The sequence below is a fragment of the Triplophysa dalaica genome, chromosome 2 (assembly GCF_015846415.1).
Source record: "Triplophysa dalaica isolate WHDGS20190420 chromosome 2, ASM1584641v1, whole genome shotgun sequence".
NCBI lineage: Eukaryota > Metazoa > Chordata > Actinopteri > Cypriniformes > Nemacheilidae > Triplophysa > Triplophysa dalaica.
The window spans coordinates 10,660,395-10,686,844 of NC_079543.1; the positions used below are offsets into that span (position 1 = coordinate 10,660,395).

General features: G+C 39.2%; 1 protein-coding gene across 4 annotated transcripts in view; it reads right to left on the reverse strand.

The window, feature by feature from the left end:
• Positions 1-4,910: 4,910 nt before the first annotated feature.
• LOC130434362 (teneurin-3) overlaps positions 4,911-26,450 on the reverse strand; it is a 578,467-nt gene continuing 556,927 nt past the window's right edge. For 2 of the 4 annotated variants that reach the window (XM_056764479.1, XM_056764508.1), the window contains 10 exons: positions 24,863-24,883; positions 21,172-21,404; positions 20,272-20,426; positions 16,415-17,289; positions 15,322-15,497; positions 14,569-14,804; positions 14,016-14,312; positions 10,610-12,221; positions 10,156-10,286; positions 4,911-9,057 (listed from right to left, as the gene is read on the reverse strand). In XM_056764479.1, the coding sequence (XP_056620457.1) occupies positions 8,299-9,057; positions 10,156-10,286; positions 10,610-12,221; positions 14,016-14,312; positions 14,569-14,804; positions 15,322-15,497; positions 16,415-17,289; positions 20,272-20,426; positions 21,172-21,404; positions 24,863-24,883 (4,495 nt within the window). In that variant the 3' untranslated portion in view covers positions 4,911-8,298. The remainder of the gene's footprint in view (positions 9,058-10,155; positions 10,287-10,609; positions 12,222-14,015; positions 14,313-14,568; positions 14,805-15,321; positions 15,498-16,414; positions 17,290-20,271; positions 20,427-21,171; positions 21,405-24,862; positions 24,884-26,450) is intronic. The other 2 variants (XM_056764490.1, XM_056764500.1) reach the window with 1 other exon arrangement.

Here is a 26,450-nt window from a genome sequence, read left to right on the forward strand (position 1 = left end):
ATAAATTGAGTAAAGTCTACATAATACAATATAGAACTAATTACTTTTATTGATTATCAATAGCCATCAAGCAATTTTAAATAATAAATAATCAATAAGAATAATTCAACTTTATCCATAAGTACCCTATACGCCCCATGACGCTTTCCGCGAAAGATACGAGAAACTTCCAGTTGTTAACAAACACGTTTCTGTTGTATTTTCAGTCATTCATTTATAGCAGAATGTACACGTACACACTGACAGCACTTATCAACTACATCAGCATTTTGTCCACTACTTTATAGAGGAATGGGATGATGATTTTAATGCTTGATGACAGATATTTAGCAACTTTATTTATTCCGTTGTTGTAAACCATTTGAATATAATGGAGGGTTTTCGATCTTTATGTGATGCCGATTGTGTGCTGTATAAAGATGCTATTTAAATAAAAAAAAATTGTATTTAAAAGAAAACTGCACCAATAATGTCCAGCTGCGGAACCACAGCAACAGATTCTGAACAGCAGCCACAGAAAGGAGGGGCGGAGTATGCGTTCTTACATGAAGTCGGGCCACCTAGAGTCTTGGACTGTGATTCGCTATAGTTACGCGCGAAAACATCATATTCTGAAATAAGGCTACTTTTCAAGTCTTACGTACGTTATACTAATATAATTAAGGTATAGTGCAAAAAGCCATTAAAACATCAATCTTTTGGAGAATTATTGTATAATGAATGTGTTTCATTGTACAAGCTTATGTGTTCTTGTTGATGGTGTTAGAAATAATGTTTCAAACTTGAGGCATTTTGTTTGAATCTACATGAAAACAGACATTATAATAAAAAAATATAAAAAAAACAGCAGCATTATTTTAAACGAAACAATCAACCATAGTGTAAAACAAATTATTAAATGACAATTGAACTAATTAACAGTTTACGTTTAGGCCCCTTTTTCATGACATTCCTGAAAAAACAACTCTGTGTCCTGCCCGGACATAAAATTAATTTTAAGGGGCTCTCTGGAAGCTTCTAGTCCTTTCATCAGATTGTTGAGGGCCTCCTTACTGTCCTCCTCATTGATCATAAAAACAGTTGTTGCATTGCTGCGCAACTCAGGTAAAGAATTACCTTTCTGAATCGTTATATCTCCCTACAAGAGGTAAATGCAAAACACAATTATATATAATTAATTATATTAAAATCATATCACAAACAATGCAAATAATAAAGGGAAGTGCAATAAACTATGTATCGGTGGTCGATAGACTAATATGCAAATATGTCAAATTAATATGAATAACTATAAAGATAAATCTCTCATATGCTATTATATACAATAAATAAAGCCATTATTAAAACAATGGAATGTTTCCATCTTGTTTTCTAAATTTTGCTTTGTCACACCATAGGACACATGAATGATTAATCCGCCAACTACCCTTATATTTCTTAAAATAAAGGTAATACACATTTACAACATGTGCTCTGAAAAGTAATCGAAACGTCTACAGAAAAAATCTGTAAAATAGAAACATGGCAACTTTAAGCTTTAGTAAGTTGATACAGTCATACACAAATTCAATAATAAACAAATAACGTCATATACGATCGTTATTTAAAACACAATTCTGAAAACATTGCACACAACTGACCGTGCATGTTTGTATCTCCTCTTTGCACCGCCTCTCTGAAACGCCCTGATATTTTAATAAGCTCATCGCTCTGAAAAGCGAGGTGTGCTATGATTGGCGAGGTCACTAGTGCGTAGTTATTGCTCGAATACTGCACAGAAACGCCTGTTACCATAATCGGAACATCAGGCTGCGTCGGAGATCAGGCTTATCTGTTTGCTTGAGATAAGCGGTCCACATTTAAATAATTGTACAGTCCGTCACAGGAGCAGTCCGTCTTAACTTTAGATCTGTGTGTGAAGCTCTATTTCTTAAGACACAAAATACGCTTCGCATGGTTGTAAGTGCAGCCGCTAACAGCTGGTGTTGCTAATCAGTTTTAAAATTATTTTTTAATAGATTCCCACATGAAACCAACAGTATTACAATTCAAAATATGAATCACACGCTGCGTTCAAATACCCACACTACTTTCAGGGCAGTAGTGACCTAATGGTTAGAGAGACGGACTCGTGACGAGAAGGTTGCCGGTTCGAATCCCAGGGCCGGCGGGTAACGACTGAGGTGCCATTGTGCAGTTCACCTTAACCCTACTTGCTCCCCGGGCGCTGTCCACTTGCTGTGCGTGTTTTCACTGCTCTCTGGATAGGTTAAAAGGTTATATTTCATTTTTGCGGTCTTGGTATGGAGCGTTTTACAAACAAACACAACCTTTTTGCAAAATAAACTAAACTCTGAAACAAACAGACAGCGTTTTACAAATACATAATGCAATTCGAGAGAAAATGCAAAGGTGTAACATATAATACTGTGTTTAAGTCTCACCTTTTTATGAGATTCTCTCAGCTTGATTTTCTCACAAATGCATGTGTAACTTCCTCTTACAAAACACCAGGTTGTGCTATTGGGGATTTGACACTAGTTTCTATAGAAAGACACCCTGCGTGTGTCTAGGCACTCTTGCCAGTCCATTTACTTAAGATTGTCAGACACATTAAATGAAAGAAGCATGCAGAAAAACACACACATAACTCCTAACAAAATAGCTCTATGTGACCTAACCAGAAGCGGATAGTAATAAGGCAAACACTTTAAATAACAATGAAAATATACCTTTTTTATGCGAGGTTCCTGTCGTGACTGGACACAGTGTAAAGCAGAACCTAGGTCATCAACAGATGGAAATTACGTAAGGAATAATTGAGGACGGGCAATAAAAAAGTAAATGCACACTCCGCTTCGTGTCGTGGCCGCATTACCACCTCGGGGTGTTCATTAACTTTTGAATAATTGAACGGACCGGAGTCAATATTATATTCCACACCACAGGACATTGTTCAAATGTTTAATTTCAATGTTTGTCATGTTCTCGTCTATTAAACGCTGTTGATGGAAGGACTACTTTCTTGCGCATTCATCTCAAGCGTCCGTCAGAGCAAACGGACTCGGAAGCTTCAGCCACTTGGTGTGTGTGAGTGAAAGACCCCGCACCGCACACACCTGCGTGTTCGCAGTAATGTGACAGAAAAGCCAGTGATAATATATGATTTATTTCTCGTATTGTTTGTATCTTCAGTAAAACAAATCACGCAAACTTTTGAAAGAGTAGGTCTATCAAAAAACATTTGTAATCAGTTATAGATCAGCAGAAGAGGAAACGAACCGGTAGGCTTTCAGTGTGTATTAATGCAATCTGTTTTTCTATTTAGTTATGTTATTTATTCAATTTCAATTTATGTATTTCTTGTCTTTGAAATTCGTTGTTTATTGAAACGAAACTGCACGGGTTTCCATTAACAGTGAAGTTGACATTATAAACATGAGATTGAGAGCAGGGTGCTGTGTGCGGTGATGGCCTGTGGGCAACACTATAATCTTTCTGTTTTTTTCAATCTGGCGAAGTGATATAAAACTGTAATGCGGTCAGCAGACTTGAAACATCTTCATACTGTAGGTGTGCATGATACTGAAAGACAATGCATACCCCTAGAACGCTTGTCAACCAATCAGATTGAAGCATTCAACAGCCCCGTGGTATAAATTTCCAGCTGTTTTTCTCCGTAGACGCCCGGTCTATTTTTCCTGTCAGACAAGACAAAACAGAAGCGCACCAATTACAAATCTTTTGCTAGATATTACAGTTAAATGAGTGAAATTTTGCGTTCATAATGATATCAACAAGTTAAACAAAACTTACCTGTAGTAGCACCAGGGAAGATGATTTGAATCCTTTGATTCCCACCTTAAAGTTGATGTGCACTGTTCAATGATTAATATTATAGGGTCAATTTTACTGAATATTTTAATTTTGTCAACCATTAATTTCAACAACTAGGTAGAATGTCATTTTTTAAAATAATTTTTACTATAACTAATACCGTTTGGTTAAATCTAACTGAGTTTCATGGGTTGTTTTTAATCAATCATATTGGGGTATATTTTACTTAATTTTTTAGGTTTTTAAGTTGATATTGTTACCCCAAATAAATAGGTAGTGTGGTTAAAATGTACCCATTATTTTTTATTAACCTGCTAACTAATATAGTTAAGTAAAATCTAACTGATTTTTTTAAGAGTGTACTGGTTTGTGGAAAAAAAAGTATGGTTGTATGTTTCATTGGCCATATTATTGTCAGACTAAAAATGAAAATTCTTTCATCAACAATTCATCCTCATGCCATTCTAAACCTGTATGACTTACTTTCTTCTGCAAACCATGTAGGGAAATATTTTGAAGAGCATGTCTCAAAATATCTTTTTTTGTTCTGCAGAAGAGCCCTATACATGTTTTGAATGGCATGACCGTGAATAAATGTTGAAAGAATTTTTATTTTCAGTTTAACTATCCCTTTTTTCTACTTTGCATATTAATTGCTTATTCATTCTCTGCCCTCAGTATAAAGACTGCAAAAAGATGGAACTATATCAGATAAAACAATTGTAATAAAACAATTGTAACAATTGTATAAAAATGTTAATGTAGGCTATCTGTTATTTGTTGATGCATTTGAATGACGAATTACACACAGATGTGTCTTGTATGTATATTTATGTACATATGTCTATTATTTTTGGCCTATTTGAAACAGAATCATTTGAAATGTGTCTTTTCTTTCTTTTGGGTCCGTTGTTCTACAGATGAGTTGGAAGAGAATGTATCATCTCAAGAATGTTTTCTAAGGTTTGAACCCAGATTGATATAATTATGACTGGCTAAATTAGTAAGGTATGTTATCATTCCACATTTGTTGAACGGACCGACAAATACACAGCCCCTTTGAATATTACATTTTATTTTTATGATTGATCTCTGTGTAGCATTAAACATGTTGAAGATAAAAGGTAATGAATCCAGCAGTGACCTACTTCAGATTACATCAAAATTGCACTTTAATTGCACTCTAAACAGACGTGTCTATCAAATGGAAATCATGAGCCTTTTTTGAGATGCGGCATGGCTATAAAACAATACAAAAGCGAAAAGAGAACCAAAAACAAAAAACATCAGTAATACAACACCCTCTAAATCCTCATTACAAACGAGCAACTGCAAGATACGTGATTGAATTTACAGGTTAATTACTTTAGTTTGTAGTATTTGGAACATGTAAAATGTTGATAATACAAAATACATAAACTGTAAAGGCTGTTCATAAACAATGGAGGAAAAAAGAAAACAAAAACAGTTGACTTGTCGCTTTAGCAACAAAACTAATCACACAGCATTTTGAATACTCAATCAAATTTAGTCCAACGATGCACACATGTTAGAACTTATCCAGATCCCATATCTCATGAAATGAGACAAAGTTACTGTTAAGTGACCGTGTAAAGACAATGTATTAACTTAAATACTTATGATTTCTGTACAGGTATCCTTCCTTTCATTGAGGAAAAGTAACCAGTTTTTACAATCTCCATAAAATCAGACTAGAGACGTGACGACTGCAATCTTGTATAATGTATAGGCATCATCTTCAACATATACATCTTAGTGCAAAGAAATACCAAAAGAGACCACGTACAAATTGGCACTAATATGCTGTGAGAAAAACAAACGTGATGACCTTTCTTTGATTCACGGCCTTAACACTGTATCATGCAATCAATGGCAAACATATAATGTTCTCATTCCTATCACATTTACTATATCATCACTGTTGCTCTGACACTGCAGTCACGTAACTGGCTTTTGTTAAGCGAGTTATGGGTTTTAGTAAGAATACGTTGAATGAAACAAAATAGTGAAAACTGACATTACCGACAAATAATGTCAGAATTTACAACTAGTTAGAATTTGTTTCGATGTAAACTGATTGAAGTACTGAAGGCTCCTGAGTAGCGAGGGCACTCTATACTCCAACTAACAGAACACAAAACAACTGTATCGCAGAGCTACTGGTAGAATCTATGTAGACCTTTTAGGGCAAACACCTTTTTGATAATATTGCAGTGGTTCTAGTTTATTACTAGTATTCCGAATTAAGTGCTCACCTTCATCTAGCAAAGAATAATTCTGTCTGAGGAAAATATTCATCCTAACGGTGAGTCTAGACTCTCCCGAATCAGTCAGTAATACCAATAATATCCACAGAGAGTTCTGGCAAAACCTCACAGGCCCACAGTTCAGAAACATTCCCTTCAGAAACATTCGCTTCAGTTCTCTATACACACAAATAGAAAAATAGGCTCCACCGTACTATTACATGATTGATTAAAAAACGTGTCATAGGAAAAACAACAAACTAAAATGGAAACAATATTTTCTCATTCATTAGTCCGAACATTTTATTTTATACAATCTTTAAAAAGCCTTTACAAAAACAGTATCTGAAGGAGGCAGTCCATTTAGGCATAGAAATCACAATTTTTCCTTTTGGGTTAACGTCTGATCACTTTAATGTTTGTGGTGCTCTCAGATGAATACATTTGTTTTTCAAAATTTCAAAGCATAAAAACTCTAAAGCAATCTCCCCCATTTGGATCATAAGGGAATTCCGAGAATTCTTCTTTTTACCCTTTGTAGACTTGTTTTCTCTACACTGAGGGTAAACTGAATGTATACGTTAAGCATTCGATTCATATTTAGAATTTGTCATGCATTGCATCAACCGCTTCAACTTTACACCTTTGGCCTAATGCAAAATGCTTTTATTTCTGGCATCATGACATGATCATTGGGCAACATGGATCCCTACTAGAACAACGCACTGCTTTCACTGCTCTGTCTAATGACCCCTTTTATTTAAGGGAGTTTGAGCACATCTTCCTGCCAAGTGTGAATTTGTAGTCATGTTAAAATGCAGGGATATACACTACGGTAGACATCTCCTTGGGAGTTTGTTTTTCCGGCACTACTAATGGAAACAACATTAATACTAGTCTGATATGTCCTTCATCTAAAACATGATCATCTCATTTAAAAGAGCGGAAACTTTTTTTTGACAAACTTGTATCTCTGGCTATAAATTGAGGCTAAAGATTGAAACTCATTCAAAGACAACAACAACAAAAAAATAGTTTTGATTTCTTGGTTTTTAGTAAATGAGTTTAGTGATTACTAAGCTCAACACTGAAAAACTTCAAACGGACAGCAGTACAGCCGTAAATCACTGAACATGTACTTTGACAAGCTGAGAAAAGAGAGAAATAGGAAAAAATGGCAACAATCGCTTTTTAGAGGATGGAGAAGAAAAACAATGTTGAAGATTTAATGACACAGTACAGCTGATTTTATTTCAATTAGCATTACCACAAATTGTAATAAGATAAAATTCATAAAATTCATGAATATAAACAGTAATGCATGACAAGACGAAAAAGTCTCCATATTTGTAAGATTTTATTTTTTATGTATAAACACTGTACATAAATTACTTTCTCTGCGACTATTGTTGTTGTACGGATAAATGGAATTTTTTCGTACTTAAAAAAATCCATAAAGATATTCTAACATCTCTTGTCAAAAGACCGGTCAGTTATGAGATATATATACCGTATATTTATATATTTTGTTCTGTCAGTTTCCGCTCAATTAACCACATGAGTTGGTTCAGGAATGAGATTGTACACTCAGAATTGATTATATAAACCAGAACTGCGTCCCTTAAGCAGGAGAGAAACCATCAACTAGCTCACCGTCTGAAACCTCAGTCCTTACTAGTTGACAAAAACACTTCATTTGAGAGCAAGAATGCTTTCGTGAGTACGCCCGAGAGCACTGAAACACAGTTACTGCCTCACAAAACAGGCATTATTTTAGTTCATCCGGGTGCAGTGGTTTCCACATGTAAACACATTTGTCTTTTTCGTCCATTTAAGCATTGAGCAAGGTTCAAGGTGACGGATGACCTTTAAGGTTTTCATATAAAAGGCAAAAAAAGATAAAATAAATCATGAGTTATTTCTTGAGTTGCTCTCTTGGAGTCTTTAATGCATTCGATTTAATAGTGTGGGGTCGAACGTGTTGGATGGGTGTGTGGTTTGATCTATGGGAGGAAGTGCCTCAGGTTGTTCTGTATAACTGATGCGTGTGTGGCACTTAGGCACAACTCCTTCTCTAGCCTAAACCCCTTCCCTTCGATCTCTGGACTTTGGGAAGTCCAGTAGTTTGTACAAGCGGGAGAGGAGCTCAGAGAGGGGGCAGTAGTCTGTTAGGCAATCTGTGCTCTGCACACTGTTACCTCTTTCCAATCTCGCTTTGCCTTAAAAACTGAATATTGTTGGCACTGTCGGCCAGTTCTGGATACTGCTCCACTGATAATACATAGTAGCCGTCATAACCCATCACCTTTCCAGAGCTAAGCAACTGCCTCTTCTCGCCCTCTGTCCAAAGACGCACACCTTCCTCCCCATCGCGTACACGCTGCTGCTCACGCGCCCAGGCGCTCGACAGTGCCCTCTGGCGGGCCTGTTCTAAAATACGGGCCTTTTCCTCATCCAGCGTCATGCCGTAGCGGACGTGCAGAGCCAACGCGCCGTACTGCAACTCGACGTCTGCGAAACGTCGAGTGCGCCCATTGACCACGGTGGTGGATTGTGACACCGTCACATTGACCCCGTTCTCTAAGCTCTTGCGGCCACTGGTGAGTCGCAGCGCGCCCAGGTCACTCTCAGGCAGGCTCGTCTTTATGAAGTAGTGTGTGTCACGACTTTCCACGGTGAAGTGCAGATCTTCCAGGTAGAAGGCATTGTTGAGGACAGTGGCCACTTTAATGCAGTCCTCATTGGCGATGTTCAGTGCATTGGTGGCCACCTGACCCTTACTGGTAATGGCAAGCATGACACCCTTGCCGATGAGCGACTTTACTGTGGCAAACCACAACCACGGTTTTTCCCGACTGGAACGTCGACGGCTGAACTGGATCTCGGGCATCCTCTCAAAGGATAGGAAGGCCTTGGCCTGCCGCATAACCTCCTGCTGGACCCCCGAGATGGACTAGATGTGAGAAAAATACAAATTTAAGAAAACAATTCTGTCAGAACTGCACAGCCATATCTTTTGAAGTAACTACCTTAATGCATTTGCCAGACACTTTTATTCAAAGTGAATACATTTTATTTGTATATGAGACTATGCTATTGCAATGATCACTAAATTAACAATGGTGACACATTGGCTGATTAATTATTAATGTAACTTTATAATGCCAAATTGTAGATGGATTCCCACTCCTAAGCCAGAGCCTACAATGAGGTTTGAATAAATCTTTAAAAATGCATTAGCAGTTTTCTGAATTTCTTTGTATTTTTGTATCATCTTCCTGTACAAATGTCAAAAAATTCTTAAATCAAAATACATTTACTTGACAAGCAAAATAACAGTAATATTAACATAATAATATTAATTGTACAAATGTCAAGAAATTCTTAATCAAAATATATTTACTTGACAAGCAAAATAACAGTAATATTGCTGTGATATTCAAAAAATTATACATAATCTTGTTTTTCTGAAGAAATTATCAAAAAAAGTTTCACCCCTATTCAATAAATTTGATTCAAGTTTATTTTCTTACCTAACTGGTGGACATATTTGCTTGTTCTAAGCAAAAAGACTTTGCTACTCAAGTTACTTTATCTTGACTAAAAGGTCCATCTTCCATATCCTGTATGATATTTAACGGCAACCAATCGCTCACTTAACCCTTCCCGTCCCTTTTGAAGCACTACTGTGACTGACACAGAACTAAGATGTTGTCACGTTTTCGCTTTTTTGTGAAAAACAATGTATTTACGAAATTCGCTCTGTGGAGCAGTTTGTCCGTTTGGGCTTCTGTTGAAAGAACATGGTGAATTCCATGCAAGGGGACCCGCGGTGTATGTAGATAGACATACTTCAATCTGAAGTAATAACACATAACGCTTCATTATGTAAGGTCTTTAAATGTACACCTCTGAAAGACATTTCTGTCAATAGGTCCTCCAAAAAATTACACAGTGGACCTTTAAGAATTTTTTGACATTTGAACTTTAAAACAAGACAAAATACTTAGAAATAAATTTTATTTCATGTGTAGAGGACAAAATGGCATACCGGTAGGTCATCCCACAGCTGACTCTTCCTCATTTCCAATGAAGGTTGGGTGAGGTCAAATTTAGGGATGGGAAATCCTGGGATTACATTGTGTAGATGGAAGCCGAATGTCACAAGCCAGATGTTGACATCTGTGGATTGAAGAACATTTTTTGAATTTATAGGATCATTTACACCAATGTTGTTTTTTTATTATAGACCACTTCGGAAGACGTAAACAACGCTAGTTAAACGCTTTGTATAGTTACACTATCTTTAAGATTTAATTATATATGTGAGCTTTAAAAAACTGAAACCTGAAGTGCTTCTGGACAAGTGTGTCCATCTTGCGAAGTGGTCTATACGTTGTACTTGATTCTTTAGCATCATGTTTGTTAGTAAATCACAAAAATCATGTCATTTACACAAGTAAGTTACAGTACTAACCCCGGTAATAAGTATAATCTCTTTTTACCTGTAACATACTCCTTAACCTCATGCACCTTGCTGATGGGATTATTATTGCGGAACATATACAAGTTGAAGGGTGCTGGATCCTTGCCAACTCTGGTCCAGGTGCTAATATCTGGAGTGGTCCAACGGCCAGCTTGAATATCATAGTCACGCTCTCCAAAATGCAGTAGTCTTGTTAAAGGGTCATATAAGCCACCATGGAATCCAATAACCAACTGAAAGTCAGGATTCGAGTCAAAGTAGATCTCTCCATAAGCAGTGTACTGAACCTGCTTGAGGAGAAGCCCGTTGCTGCTGAAGACTGCGAGCGGCGTTCCAGTGTTGTCACAAGCTATGTAAAACTCCTCACCACTGCTGATCTCCATAGCAAACAGATGTCCTTGGAGATCATAGTAAAGCGAGGTGATCTCAGAGCTGGAATGATTGTATACGTGGGTGATGCGTGTAGGGTAGTTGAGCTCAGCGTAGAAGAACTGCAGGTGCTGGCCGAGACTGTTGCGAGAGGCCAAGCGTCTTCCCAACCCATCGTAACGATACTGGATGGTCCAGCCACTGGCTTTGCTGTGAACCCGGACTAGGAGGCCCTTGGAGTTGTACTCAAAGATTTCTGCACCCCTTTGGCGCAAGAATCCATCTTCGTCCATCCGGTACTGCACATCGCCCAGTCGTGTAATGCGGTCCCGTAAGTCATAGCGTAGTGGGGTGAGTCGAGCACTGTTGCCAGGATTGAGCAAGTGCAGGTTTCCGTTTAAGTCGTAGTTGTACCGCCACATCATTTTTTCATTTAGGTAGACAGTCTGGAGCTGACCATCGACGTCATACTCGTAGCCATATTTGGTGGTGTTGGCGAAAGGCCCTATCTTTATTTCCCGTTTGGTCACGCGACCCATGTTGTCATACTGGATTGTGATCCAATACATGAGTGAGCGAAAGATCTCGTACTGGATCTCCTTAATGCGGCCGTGGACATCGAAGTGCTTCGTGTAGGTCATGACAGCAGTGGAGATGATCTGGTTAATGTCGTAGTAGATTACGCCGAATTTGCCGAACTGCTCTACCTTGCCAGAAATATCGTCAAACTGATAAAGATCAATAGGAAGTGGAGTTTCGTTGATGACTCCCTGCATGCTGGTCACTCTAAAACTGTTGTCGTAGGTGTAGTCAAAGCGGGCGTTGACCATGCCGTCCTCGCTAAAGCGAAATATCTGACGGTCCACAAGTGGGCCTATCTGACGGTATCTGATAGAACAAATGAAACTCTCACTCTGCAAGTTGACAGTCTTCAGCACACCTGCGGTTTCGTCATACGTGAAGCTCACCCGTGTGCTGTCGTACAAGATCTCCGATAGCTTATTCTGTCTGCGGTACTTATAGAGGACACGTCGACCTGTGCCCAGGTGTGCCACTCTCAAGAGCTGGCCGTCCTCACTGTAGTCAACTGTAACGGATGCATTACTTTCAGGCGGATTGTAGATGTTGCGATAGTATCCCACGGATCGGATGGTTTGCATGGTGTGACGGGCCACGCTAGGCATAGTGATGGCGGAGAGCCGATCCTGGAGATCGTAATCGAAGATGTACTGTCGCTGGCTGTGTAAAAGCAGCACCATGGACTGTAAATTAAAAGATGAGAGACATTAATTTAAACTATCACAAATAAACATGCTTATTTAACACAATCTGTATAAAACAGGTAGTTACCCTCCATTAAGTGGTAGGTTCCTTGCATATTTGAGAATCTCCTTGACCCTCATATTTTTTAATTCAAGTGTGTTTAATGTGCATGGCTGTGTTATTGTAAAGTATTGTGTAATTTCTGTATTTACTGACTTTTCACTTTTACTTAGCTCATAGGATGGTGTCAAATTATTTTGTGGCCAGCTCTGCTCAGTGTGTAACTTGGAGCATAAATACATAAAATAAAGATTTTAAAATGCTGTTCTATACTTGAGGCTTATAGTAAACAAGTTGAGGTCTGTTTATTCTGAGTCTGTTTTGGGTCTTTTTGGACAGCATGTGAGGCGAGATTGAGCACACAAATTAGAAATATGTGTTTCTTGCAATGGGGCTTGAAGGTATGTTCACCCCAAAATCATAATTGTATCTACACTTCCTCATATTTGTGTCAAACCTGTTTGACTTTATTGACAACACAAAAGATATATCGAAGAACATTGGTAACCAAACAACATTAGCCCACACTGATTTCCATTGTGTGAACACAAACCCACTCAAAACATCTTTTGTGTTCCACAGACAATAGAATCACATGAAAGTTTTGAATAATATGAGGGTGATAAACTGATGACAGAGTTTTTTTTATTTTGTGCGAGCTTTCCCTTTGTGTAAGCTGTGTAAAGGTTATGGGTTTGATTCCCGGGAAACACACATACTGATGAAAAATGTATACCTTTAATGCAATGCAAGTCACTTTAATGCAGAGAAGCGTCTCCCAAATGTGTAAATGTATTAAATGTAATGCAATGGATCTGAGACGCTGGCTTCACTCTAGGTTTATTTCTGTATTTCTTTCCTTGTATAAAAAAACCCACACTGGCTGATGCCCACAGGGAGGCCAGCAGAATCTGAGGGCTATCCTCAGAGGCCCCTCCATCTCAGGGAACTGCAGCAATCTACCCGCGAGAAGCCTTCACCTTGTCAACCAGACTTGGACAGACATTATTCTAGTTCCCCAGGCACCACTGGTGGCATATGTTTCTCCGTTGATATCCTCTCACTGGTCACGCTAGCTGCACATGTGGCAGGCGACGGGAAGGCAGGTAAGCCATGCATATTTAATCTACACAGTGTTTTTCTCTCCACAAAACTCTTACGTTTCGGCTGGGTGCTCGGAGTGACTTTTTGTCTAATAACCGAAAGAAAAACACAGCTAAAAAACTATCCTAAAACATCAGCGTACATGCATTATACTTCACTCCCTTTTTGACTGTTGTACTGCAAGTATAACACATTAAGTGTAATGGATTGGAGGTGTAAGTTTGTCTTTATTTCTTGTCTTCATGGCATCATTGTCTGAACTCAAACCCTGACTGCTCCCTGTGGTCTCATTTTCAGACTGTAACCGGGTCTTTATTTGAACTCACTATGCCATTACCCTCACAAAAATATCCACAGAACTCCCTTTCCCCCCTTTGTACTCCCAAGATCCTCGAATCCATAAACCACCCGCATAATTCAAAGGGAATTTCCGACCTCACTGCAACTGCAGGTCCTTATAATAGAGGTAGAGACCAGAAAAGTTGATTATTTGTAATGCTGATTCAATGATAATGGCGGTTTTGGACATATAAGATTTTAGTCCGACAGCAATGAAATGTCTGGAATGATACTTCAGCATCCCTTCTGGTATAAGAGGGTCTACAAACAATTGTAAAAATAAGCCTCACCTTATCCAGATATGTGTAACTCCAGGTTTTGCCATCAGCTAAGGTTCTTGACACTATTCGTCCTTGGCTGTCGTATTCAACTCTCTCGATTGTGGGGCCTCTCTGGATGCTTGTGACCTGTCCAGTGCTGGAGTAAGTGAGGTTGACAGACATCAGCTTACTGCTGGGCACCCACAGAGTAGGATGACCAGAGGTATCGTACTCGATCTTCAGGAGGAACTTTCGATGGTCGTCGTATACTTTCTCGGTCCGCAGAGTGCGGTCATAGTCCACAGAGAGCAGGTTTCTACCATTGACCTTTCAGATAAGAAAACAGAATCATTTTATTGATTATAACATGTATTGCTATCTACAGGCTTTATATTCTTCTGTAAAATAGAACAGAAGATTTGCCCCTCTTCAGTTACGGACGTATATCACTTTAGGACTAAGAAGAACGCAACAATGTGTTAGATTTACATTAAGTTACAGATGATACAAGTACATTCTCAACAAGGTATAGGCCAAACAAGCATGCCAGTAACTAAAAGTTCTTCAGAAAAGATGTACATACCCTTAGTTTCCTGCCAAACACTATGACTTTCCCCCTGGTCTGTTCTTTTCTAAAGCGCCACTCCACCAAGTTCTGTCCATTTTCCCCTGGCAGGGTCATGTTTCGTCTGGCCACTGTGGGGTTGGATGCTCCCGCAAGTATATGAGGCTCCGTTTGGAAATGCGAGTCCATTCCATTGGCATAGATTACCCTCATAGAGTTATCATAGCCCACCTGGTAGCTGTTTCTTAGCTGATCTATAGGGAGACAAACAGCAAGAGCGTGTTAAGGGAAGGTAATAAAAATGAAGAATATTGGAGGATTATGTCAGGACCAAACTACAAACTGTTTTCACCCTTCTGTTGTATGTATGGCAGTGACTTAGCATTGCATTTTGCACTGCGGAGTCAGCATCTACACTCTTAAAGGAACTCACCCGAATGGGAAAAGCTCTGCGCATGAATCTGCAATTGCACAGTATTTTAACCCTGACAAAATTACACGCTCAGCTCTAAATTGTGCTTTGCAAATGTATTATTTAAGAGCCCAGCTGTTGATTCTTATTAATTCACTTCAGTGCTCTGCCTATTGTAAAACCATAACTCACCATCTGACAATTTCAGCCTTAATGAATGAATAATGAGTATTTGGTCATTAATATTGATTTAACATGTGAGTTACAGCTTGATTAGCAATGTGGAACATTTCCAAGACTTAAAGCAACAGGTCAGTTTATGGAGCCATCAGGGTCATTTTTAATAATGCTACACTCACCTTGAACCAGTGTGTAAAAGGAGTCGATGGAGGAGAGGTTGGTGGTGATGCTGACATCATCGTCTCTTCCTGAGGTCTCAATGTCCACCGTGAGGGCTCTGTCCATCTCTCCAATCAGACTGGTGATTACCCCGGTGGGGAAGGTAACGTTGGTTAGACGTCCTTCGCTGTCATAGCTGAAAATTACATTGGAATAGTGATTACCAACCTGGGGTACATTAGCAGGTACAAAGGGGTGTTTCGAAAGATTTTTATTTAGCTTTGTTTAACCCATAACACCTATGGAAATATTTAAAAGATGTGTCATAGGACACAAACACAACCATACAAAATACTTTACTACATTCATTGCATTAGATGTCTTAACCATTCAAACTTATATAGACCTAAACTGGAATTTTTCATTTGGAGTTAATAAAGGGGCTATTGGTTTGTGGTGTACATGAGACAAAAGTTTAAAAATAAATCTAACTGATCTGTGATCAGCAGTCCGGTTTAGAGTCTTTTTCAAGGATACATTTGTAAGTTTCTGACTGAGGTCAACTGAACAACCTGAATTGGAACTTGCAACAGGCTATTTGAGTTCAGTGTGGGTTGCTTTTGACGTAAGCAGAATGCTAGTTCAAGATTGCTCACATTCAGAAGTGGCCAGGGGACACCTTCTGACTGAATGGGGATTAATCCAAACCCACAAACACAATAAAATAGCCGTTATGTCACAGCTGGCTGTAGTAACAATCATTAAAGCCTATATGTGCCCACAGTGTCTTTGTGGCTATGGCAGGGTAGCTATGACCAGCAGACACTGTCCAACATGATGGCCAGAAGGATCTACCCCAAAGTTACATTTGGTAAAACCTTCGAGCTGGAAAATGACATTCAAATTCATTTGGCATTTTCAACATGTTCTAAATAGCATGCGGTGAAATAAAATGTTAGGTTTGGTACAGACTGAGGTTGCGCTAAAAGAAAACCCTACAGCTTCTACAGCTGGAATGTGCACAACCATAACTCTATCAGAACTCTATATTTTTCAATATTTTTCAATATTACACATACACAGTAGTGTTAAAGAATTAGTGAAAAAACTCACTCATAAAATGTGGTCCAGCCAATCTGGATGCTCTTGGTGGCAAGCAGGCCGCTATTACCATGGTAAGTAAAGAGGACCAACTCCTGTCCCTGTGCTGTAAGAGATTTGAGCCCTCCATTCGTGCCAATTGTTAGCCAGATGACTTGGTTGTCGGGGGCAACAATGCGAACCGGCATTCTGTTGGGGTCGCGGCGAACTCTGAGAGTATTCCCACTGCTGTCTGTTACCGCTGTGACATCATCCTCATTGCTGTAGCTGAAGTTAAACTTATAATCACCCGTGACAAGGCTCATGGTATACTGATGCGTCCCGTTGGCGTCAAACACGTAGAGCTCTTGAGAGGCTGGTGACGCAACCTCATAAAGACCCAAAGAGCCTTGCAGAGGTCGATTACGACGTATGGCACGGATTCGACTGTTTCCCAAGTCAGCCACGTAGAGCGTTCCTTCAGGAGAGACTACCAGTGAGGACGGCCCGTTTAGCCGTGCGTCTTTGGCGTAGCCGTCGCCGGTCTGATAACAGTCACAGTTAGCGTCATTCTTGCAATCGCAGTCAGAGGGCGCTCCAGCCAGGTGAGAAATCTCACCGTCTGTGATAACTTGTCTGATACGGTTGATCTTCTTTTCATCCGTCTCGGCGATATAGAGAACACCGCTGTAGGAGAGAGCAATGGCAGTAGCTCCTTCTAGAGTGGTCTGGATGCCGCGCTTTCCCATGGCATACTCGATTCCGGGCACCTGGCAGTGCATGGGTCTCCCCGCCACAATGCGCACCTGCCGGTTCTCCGTGATCTGTAGCACCACGTTGTTGTCAAGCACGTAGATGGAGTTATCCATTGGGTTGATGGCAAGATCTGTAGGCCACTCAAGACGCACCTGGAGAAAGGACAAATCGAGGAGAATTGTGGGTCACTTGGATTCTTGCATACATACACAACACACACACACACAAACACGTTATTACATCTCCCTCTTGCTCTCTCACTCCGTGTGCATTTGATGCTTGGGTCTGACACTGATGAAGAAGGATCTGTTACTTTGGAGGCTTAATACATTGTGTGCCTCTAGTTCATTCGATTTGCCTGTCGCTGGGTCATTTATTTTGCAAGGGGATGCAATTCCTCAGCGCCTAGAGGGAACGACTGTCTGGCAAACGAAAACACAACAACAAGAACAACGTTGTTTGCGCTGAGGATTGGAATACCTTGACTGTCTCAACTAGACTTTTAAGGATGGTTTGCGAGGGTGGCCTTGTCTGGACATCTATTCATGAAAACCACTTGAGAAAACGCTTTCTAATTCTCATCTCATACAGCCGTTATACTAAGAAAGCACAAGGATTCCTCCCTTAATAATGAACTGTCTCGTCTGGCTGAATTATACGGTTTCAATATTTCTTGAAATACCTTAGTCTTCAAAAATGCTGCCAAGTGCCAGTGGGGGATACTTATATAACGGCATAATCTATAACTTTGCCCTTGCAAAATTATACTGACAATATAATTGTCAGTGTGTTTCTAAAGCTTTAAATGAACATCGATGGCGAGATCTTTCTTCAGGATCTTGCTCTTTTATAGCTCAAGAGACTTATTTGAAGTTTCAGTAGTGTTTTATAAAAGTATTAACTTTGTCTCAGATGTTTCTCTTCACAAAAGACGGAAACTTCATATATCATAGACATACTGCACAGATATTAAAACTAATATGAACTAATTTTACTCTCATATTTATTACAGTCTTTGGTATCTTGGCACACCTTCCAATCCCCTCTGAAAGTCATATGCGATTTCCGGGGTCTTTCCAAAAGAGAAACATTGAGAGACATTTGTGATTTCTCTTTCTGTTGGCTTCATGAATTTTTCTTCAAATGACATCTCCATCCGTACTCTTTCTGCTTTTAGTTCTTGCTTTAGACTGAACCTGCACCCGGGCCACACAGGCTGGTTAAGCGTCTTTGAAGAGCACTGCATTAAAGCGTAATGGCGCTGAACTGCAGCTCATGTGGATAAAAGCTTTCTGTACTTAGCCCATGTCCGTCTGCGATCCACCCTTTGCATAATGCATGAACCAGACAAGATTTTACTTGGGGCAAATGTTGGATGCTCTACGGCATTGCCCCTTAAATGTTTCACCAACTCACAGGCTCACCATCTGATACTATAGTATAAAACTATAGTAGCCTACTTTCATGTACTCTGGGAACGAATGTGATCTAGACAGAATGTTTTAGTACTTAAAGTGAAAAGGGGATTCCTGAGTTACTTCTGCTGTTCCTTAGTGAGGGAGGTGACAGTCGAGAGGTTGAGCTGTACTGTATATATCCTAAATGATGCACATCGATAACTCGCTACAGAAAGCGTCTGGGTAATTGTGAGGCTGACACCAGCTGTCTGGGTCTGTCCATACTTCATTGAGCTTCGCTGAGCGTGGACCCAAGGGTGTGTTGGAAAACAGTTTCGCTGTATATCTCCCTACCAAACTCCATCATAGAGACAAATGGTTTTGTTGGGAAGATCAGAAAACTGAAGAACTGAAGAATTCCACCTGTAAGAATATGGAGTATTTTCTATGATAAAGCTGCAGGTAAACTTCAGTATTGCTGAACAGTTAGTTTCTTGTATAAAAAGTTTTTAAGTAGCTAGGAATCCTTATTTCAAAGCATTTTTTAATAAATATACACAATGCGGCCAAATATGAGAATTAATGAACAGCAAAAGCATCATCTATGGATGATGCTCCCACAACAATTTAATTTCAAATGTTTTGTAAACTGACTGCTAGAAATTCTAAACAAAGATGTTATCCACAGGCTCGCTTTAGCCTCAGAGTAAAAGCAGCCAGAGGGGGGAGCTCCAATGCTTGAAGGAAGTTCCTCATAATGGATTTTCATATGGGTGGAGCTTCCACAGACAGATGATTTCAGCCTTTGCTTTATTCTAGGACTACCCCATATTTAGGTCTTAACTATGTCTTGGGGTTGTTGGTTTCAAAACGCTATGTAAGAGTCCCTTTTATCTTTTAATTATATTATAATAGAGAAATTGTTTGTTTCCTAATGCCGGTTTGGTAAAGCTCTAATAAAATGTACAGTACATTGAATCAACTATAAGTTGCTTTGGATAAAAAATATGTTCCAAATGAATAAATGTGTAAGAACACCAATGCACCATATACATGATTAAAAATAAATAAAATATTAAATTATAGAATTATTAAAGTATTAATACATGTAACATATATATATATATCTATATAGAGAGAGAGAGAGAGAGAGAGAGAGAGAGAGAGAGAGAGAGAAAGAATATGATTTTAGCTTTGATCATGCAACAACGTTTGAGATAAGGACAAATGATCAGGTTTTAAACAGTTAATCTATTTAAATCTAAAAACAGCCCAGTGGCGAAACTGGAGTCAGTTCAACTTTTCTATAAATCATATGATTACTTTCTGGCAGTAATAGCTGATGCATTTCAACGGTGGGAAAGCACAGATGTCACTTAATTATGGCAAAAGGTTCTCGCACAAAGATTTTTTTTCTTTTGGTGTCTGCCATGTTACACCTAACAGCTGCTACTGAAATTACTATAATTTTTTCTAATGACAATGGGCAAGGGATGAGATTATGAATACTAAATGTGTTACAAAATACATAAGTTAACAGTTGTTGCAAAGTCGTGTCATTAGGTCCTATTGAAATTCTCTCCGTGTATCTATTTTTCTTAGCAAAACTGCATTGAAACGCTACACAAATGTAGTGAATTGAAGTCTGTCGTCAAAACAATCATCAGTTTACTCAATTACCAAAATAATCATTAGCGACAGCCCTATAGCCTTCAGCAGACGAGTGGGGATATATACCTGTCCAATATGCATGCTAGTATCACAGGTCAGAGGGCGAGCAGATGTGAGGTCATTAGACCCCAGCAGTGTGGAGATGATACCGTTCCTGTCCACCTTGCGGATCATGGTGCCATCCACAAAGTATATGAAGCCATTCTTGTCCACTGCAATGCCTGCAAAGAGGGAGAGAGGACCCAGATGTGACAACTGCAAACAGACACACTGCTCTCACAGAACAGCCAAGACACGGCTGGTACACATGTCACGCTTGCCCCTGTGGTTTCCAGGTCACCGAAGACGAAGCGCTTGGTAAATTATTCACAGTTTGCTTTCGGATGGTGAGTGGAATTGTGGATTCCAGGAATGTGGAGAGCAAGTGCTATTGGGGTTGATGAACACAGGCCTCACTTGTTCAGTCTTTAAATTGTATGCATTTTTGTGTCTTTGCGTTGGGATACCACATAAAACACTCTTTGTTGTGCTATTGTTATTATTTGTGTCCAATATTAGGGGGTTACGGAGATGCAGGGAATAGCAATCTTAACATGAGGTGACCTGCTATATCACAATCACACTTTTAATTAAAACATCTAACTCTGTGAAAATAATCCCAGAATAACCAAAGATAGCAAAGCGGCGGATTTCTTACGTTTTTGTGTGAACCTTTGCAGAAGACCTTAGGAGCCTTTCACAGTTTTGCAGTTTAATAGCTGCTATTCATTGTTTGTGAAAAAAGCTTCATAAATAATAAGTATTAATATTTATCTTTCCCATAACACAAAACATCCTAATGCAAAATGAAATATCATAGCCATACTTGACTAGGAACAAATATCTGTTGAAGCATGTGCTCTATTACACATTTTCCATGCACTGTATTTTGAGCCCATTATGGTTTGGTGGTTTTAAATAATTTACCTTTGGGTCCCAGCAGAAGCGCCTCCGTGGCCTTGCCGCCATCACCGCATCTAGCTTCATCGAAGGGTAGACACTGCTCTCCGGTCCCTGCCACAACCTCTACATTCTGCAACAGTTCTTTGGCTCCCGTCAGGGCTTTAGGCTTGAAGATCCGCCGTGAGTTGGTGTCCGACACGTACAGCTGACCTGTCATCGGGTCTGTAGCTAGGTAGTATCTATGCGCAGGATTGTTGCTAGTGGGACAAAGAGATATTTTACAAAGCAATACAGAATTAGGGGCAATAGAGTACATTAGCACATAAGTAGAAAAAGCAGTCCCATAAATGATTTGAACACTTAAGTCAAGGCTAAAAATGGATGCATTCATCTGTTTAAATTATTGTCCAATCAGAGAATATTTGAGGTGTTCAAATAGTTTTAGGGACACTGTAAAAATCTATTACAAATGATATAAAAAAGGTATAACTGTACATACAGGTACAAAAACAGAACTGACTGGGTAAACAAGTTTCAAGACAACATATCTGTCACAAAATACAACCAAAACCAAACACGAGACATGAATGGACGATGTGTCTCACGCCGACGGTTCTGTTTATACTGTTGAAGATGAGCGAATGTACTTGATTTGCCCGACCAGTAAGAGGGGAAAGAAGTTGAGCTCTCTGTCAGACTGAACCTAATGCGTTATGACTGGAAATCACTATCGTCTGACACAACCATAATGATGCCCACCAAACTGTCACATCCTTTCAATCATTTGCACTTCCCACACGCACCCCTACAACGGAGGGGAAAAGCCAGCGAGCAACGTGTAGTGATGTATCTGTTGAAGAAAATCAACAACCCGTCGCAGTGTTTCAATTAAAAGCGACTAAGCACTAAGAATAGCTGCAGACACCTCGCGAGAGGGTTGGCTGCAGGGCAGGCCGTGCTCAATGACATATTGCGAGACAGATGAGAGCTGCTAAAGCGCTTCTTTGCACAGTGACTGGCTGCTAACTTATTTATATCTTAATTTTTATTTAACCCTGCGATGCATGAATTATTTAACGAAAAAAGATTGTTTTTTTACGGATTGTAGCTGTATCTCTGTGCAGGGTTTTAAGAGCGGAAAAATACATCTATCAACACAAACGACCCCCTTCACACACATAAAGGTCAAGAGTCAAAGATAATCGCCTTTAGATGTCACATCACACCCTGAATGGGTAAAAACAGCTACACAATGCATCGGAAAGTTAAGCTATATTCATTTTTTATAATAATAATAATAATAATAAAAACAAACAAACACTATTATTATCAGATAAAAACACAATAATAATTAGTACATACAATAATAAAAGTATTATTATCATATTATTATTTGTGATTACAAATAATATTAATTATGAAATTGTTATTAATATTTATTTTTAATAAGATATATTTATATATTATGTATATGCTACTTTAATGTTAAAGAGTCCTATGTTTGTGTACAGGTAAGGTTGAGAACAGGCTATATAAGAAAAAAGTGAAAAAAACAATATAAATTCAATTGTGTTCGTATCACTAATCATAACAGTTTGAATTAACGATCTTCCAGCAACCCTAAACATAAAAAGGCACTCAAGAAAAATGCCAAGAAGGTGAAAACCCGATCTTTTACTGTTGCTATGTGACAAAGACGCCACATTGCACTTATAGAAAATAAAGCCTCATAGTAATGCACCATATAACACATTTTAAAGTGACAAATGGAAACAAATGTGGGTTGTGGGAGTAAAGCGAGGACGGGAGAGGCTTAGAGGTGGCTTTCTTTAAGGACACTGAGGTTTGGGGTCAATAATCTCTTAAATTTACGAGGCTCTGTGGAGCATTAGGCTATATGGGCGCGCCTTGATGATACATACAGATGAGGCGAGACATTTGGATGGGAGGAAGACGAACACCAGCCATTAGGTGGCTTCTAATGTTCACCAGGCCGAAACTGCGGTTGTGAATTAATAACTCTTAGCACTTATTAATTCAGAATCATTAATGCTTAATGGGTCGTTTTTGTTTCTCAGAAGCATTGAGAAATGTTGGGGGGAAAAATGATGCTTCTAAAAATACGGCCCTTTTAATTACTTAAACTCAACTATTTTGCCCACACACCATGTAACCGTATAGCAAAGTTGGCCTCTAATTCCATTTTAAATGATTTGGTGGGAGACGGAGAGGAATGGTTAGCATGTCCACGGGATTCCTAAATTTATCCCCAGTCGCAAATTTATTCAACAGGCACTAATGGCTTTGGCTGGGGCGATTCAAATTAGTCACATTTATTTCCATTCATGAGCTACATACGTCTGCGATTGAACCCTACAGAGGTTTCAAACAGAACTTAATGTAGGAAATCAATGACTACAGCACTCTGTACATGGCCATTCAAGTGGAACTACTCAAACATCTGTGGGATGATGAGGGCCTATTTGCAGTATTTATCAGGAACACTTGCTCGTCCTGGGTGGAGACACATGGAGCGGTTAACTCCAGTGCTGGAGACCTGTCAAGCGAGGTTTATGTGTTCCCGAGAAAACAGGTTTCCACCAGTGTCAGCTAAAATGGACGTCTGTGTATTTTTCTTAAAGCCTTTCTGACCGCATGAACCACACAATCAAAGGTCCAGGCGCAATCTGACGACATCTTTCTTCCTGAGCTACCAAGGCATCTTTTGTCTTTCTGGTTCATTTTATATGCCACATTAAAAGAAAATGTTTCACTCGAGTTACACGGACGTCTCGGCTAAGCTACCCTTATATCACTTGAGCTATATAAATGTCTAGTCTTAGATCCCGGCCAAAATAGCACGATGAAGAGAGGTTGTACAGAGCCATAGAAAAATGTTGAAGTGAATTTCTCATTGTGTGGGGGATAAGGCGTGGGAACTTCCACATGGGAATTTTTATGATAATGATTTATACACCAAAATGTGCAAGATTTTCTTCAAATGTAGTTTAAACAAAAAATGCGAGTTGAGTTATTCTAACAAGTGCTTCAGGAATTCAGATATGTTGTCATAACCTGTAAAAGACCTCCGGAGCAGTTTTTTTTAAGGATCAACTCAATTCCTTCACCATCAACAGAATCCTCTCAAGTATTTACATATTTTAACATTCTGTGTTTCTAAATCATTGTTTCCCAACCTTATCAAGCATACGTTCCTTAATGCCAAACCAGATATTTTTTAATCAATATCACTGAAATAATTTAAATGTCCATTATTGCAAGGACAAACCATTTATGCTTTGTGAGAAAAATATAGATTCAACCAGTAACTTATTGTACCAGTAATGCTGTATTGTTGTGAAGAAAAAAATATCAGTACATATAACAGCTTTTTATTTGAAGCATTTATATTTTATGTAGTTTTGGAATACAAAAAGCGGTGGTTGGGAATCAGTGCTCTAAAGTGAATGAAGTGCCATTTCATGAAATAATAATAAAAAAACATATCAAGTGTAATCTTAAACTGTCATTGGTGCGCAGGAGAACCCGAAGCGGGTGACATATTTACATTCCTTGCGATGGCATGCAACAACCCTTATGAGACAAACCATTTTATAATGAACAGATTTGTTGTCAGAATGCAGCAGACAAGGATGTGCTATGTATTCATGAGACCATAAAATAAATAGATATGTATATATTCGGAATGGCTTACCTATGTCTGAAATCTTTATTTCTTAGGAGAGCAGAGGGGGAAAAAAAGAGCAGAAATAGAAGAGATAAGAAAAAGGAGAGCGTGTAAAAGCGCAGAAGCACATAAATCTTTGTCAAGAAGAGAAAAAAACAGCTGTGCATATATTAATCTTCTCCTCACACATGGATGGGAAATAAAGCGAGAGAGGCAGAGCTGTTAACTGTACTCTGTCTTGTTTCTTAAACAGAGTTGGATGTGTGAATATTCCACCTGGGAGTCGAGGAACAGTGTGAGCTCACGGCGCACGCTGAGGTTAACTGGCCCATAATAGCAAATTGATTGTGTCCCAGACAATGAAAAGCTATTCCTTAAGCGTTGCCTTTAGCTGTACGGAAGCCACGCTGTGAATATGTCACACAGAGGACCACCATTTCATTTGCTTTATCCATGTGTTTTACTGCCTTAATGAAGGAATTTAATTTAAAGGTTGCAGCAGTACACACAGAGATGATATTGAGACCTGTTAAGTGCCGGGCCATTTATAGAGCGCTTGCGTCTGAGAGCGTATGAGAGATTTAATGCCGGTATCGAGTTGGGGGCAGATGGAGGAAAAGAAAGATGATAAGATAAGGTTAAAAATACAGTAAGTGTCAATGACAAAAAGACACAGACGGGGAAAACATGAGATGGAAGACAAGAGCTGACTAAAAGGCCCAGACGGTTTAGACTGAAAATAGGATAAGCGATAAGGTGAGAGAGGAGATAAGAGACAGTGGTCATGTATCACTGCGATGGCTAAATGAGGTGTTGCAGGAGAGTGGAGAGTGACATGGAGGACCCACTAGGCCCTGTGGAGTGTGAGGGAAGAATTTATGATCGTTTCGGCGAGAGTTTGTGAAAGACCCGAGACACGGCTCTGGTTTCATACAGAGGTGCCCTGAGAGCACTTTGAAAGAATATCTGTGCGTTTCTTTCTCTGCGTATGTGTGAGTCCACTCTAGATCTAAGCTAAGGAAATGACAGGTCGTGAGGTTTGAAAGAAAAGGGCACACGTGTTCACCTCATGTTTGTAATGTATAGCGTTTAGACACACACACACACATCTATAGCCTATAGTGATTACAGCTGGGAGAGAATCTAGTTTGAATATCTGAAAAATGTAGCTTGTTAAAGCAATACATGCATGCTTCCAGGGACATAGGGAGAATCCAAAAAGTGGAGGAAGGGGCATTATGAAGGTTCAGCTCATAAATCTGAATTCAATGACATCACTCACCCAGTTAATCCTTGCTGAAAGGCAGGTAAATGAGTGGTTGGCTTATTATAGTGACAAAACAATTGGTTGTCATGTAGGCTACAATTTCTTCTATATAATGTACTTTAGGATGGTTGCATTATAAATGGTAGCTACGCCCCGTCATGCTTGACACTTTATGAGCAAAACAAACCACTATTTTGGCGAATCGCAACTAATCTTTCTATTAAAGAGGACAAATCTGAACAGCTTTTGGTGATAATATCCCTTTATGGATAATTTGAGTAGAACGCAAAACACACACACTTCAGCTTGCATTAAGAAATCAAAACTAATCTTTCCCAAATTTACAGG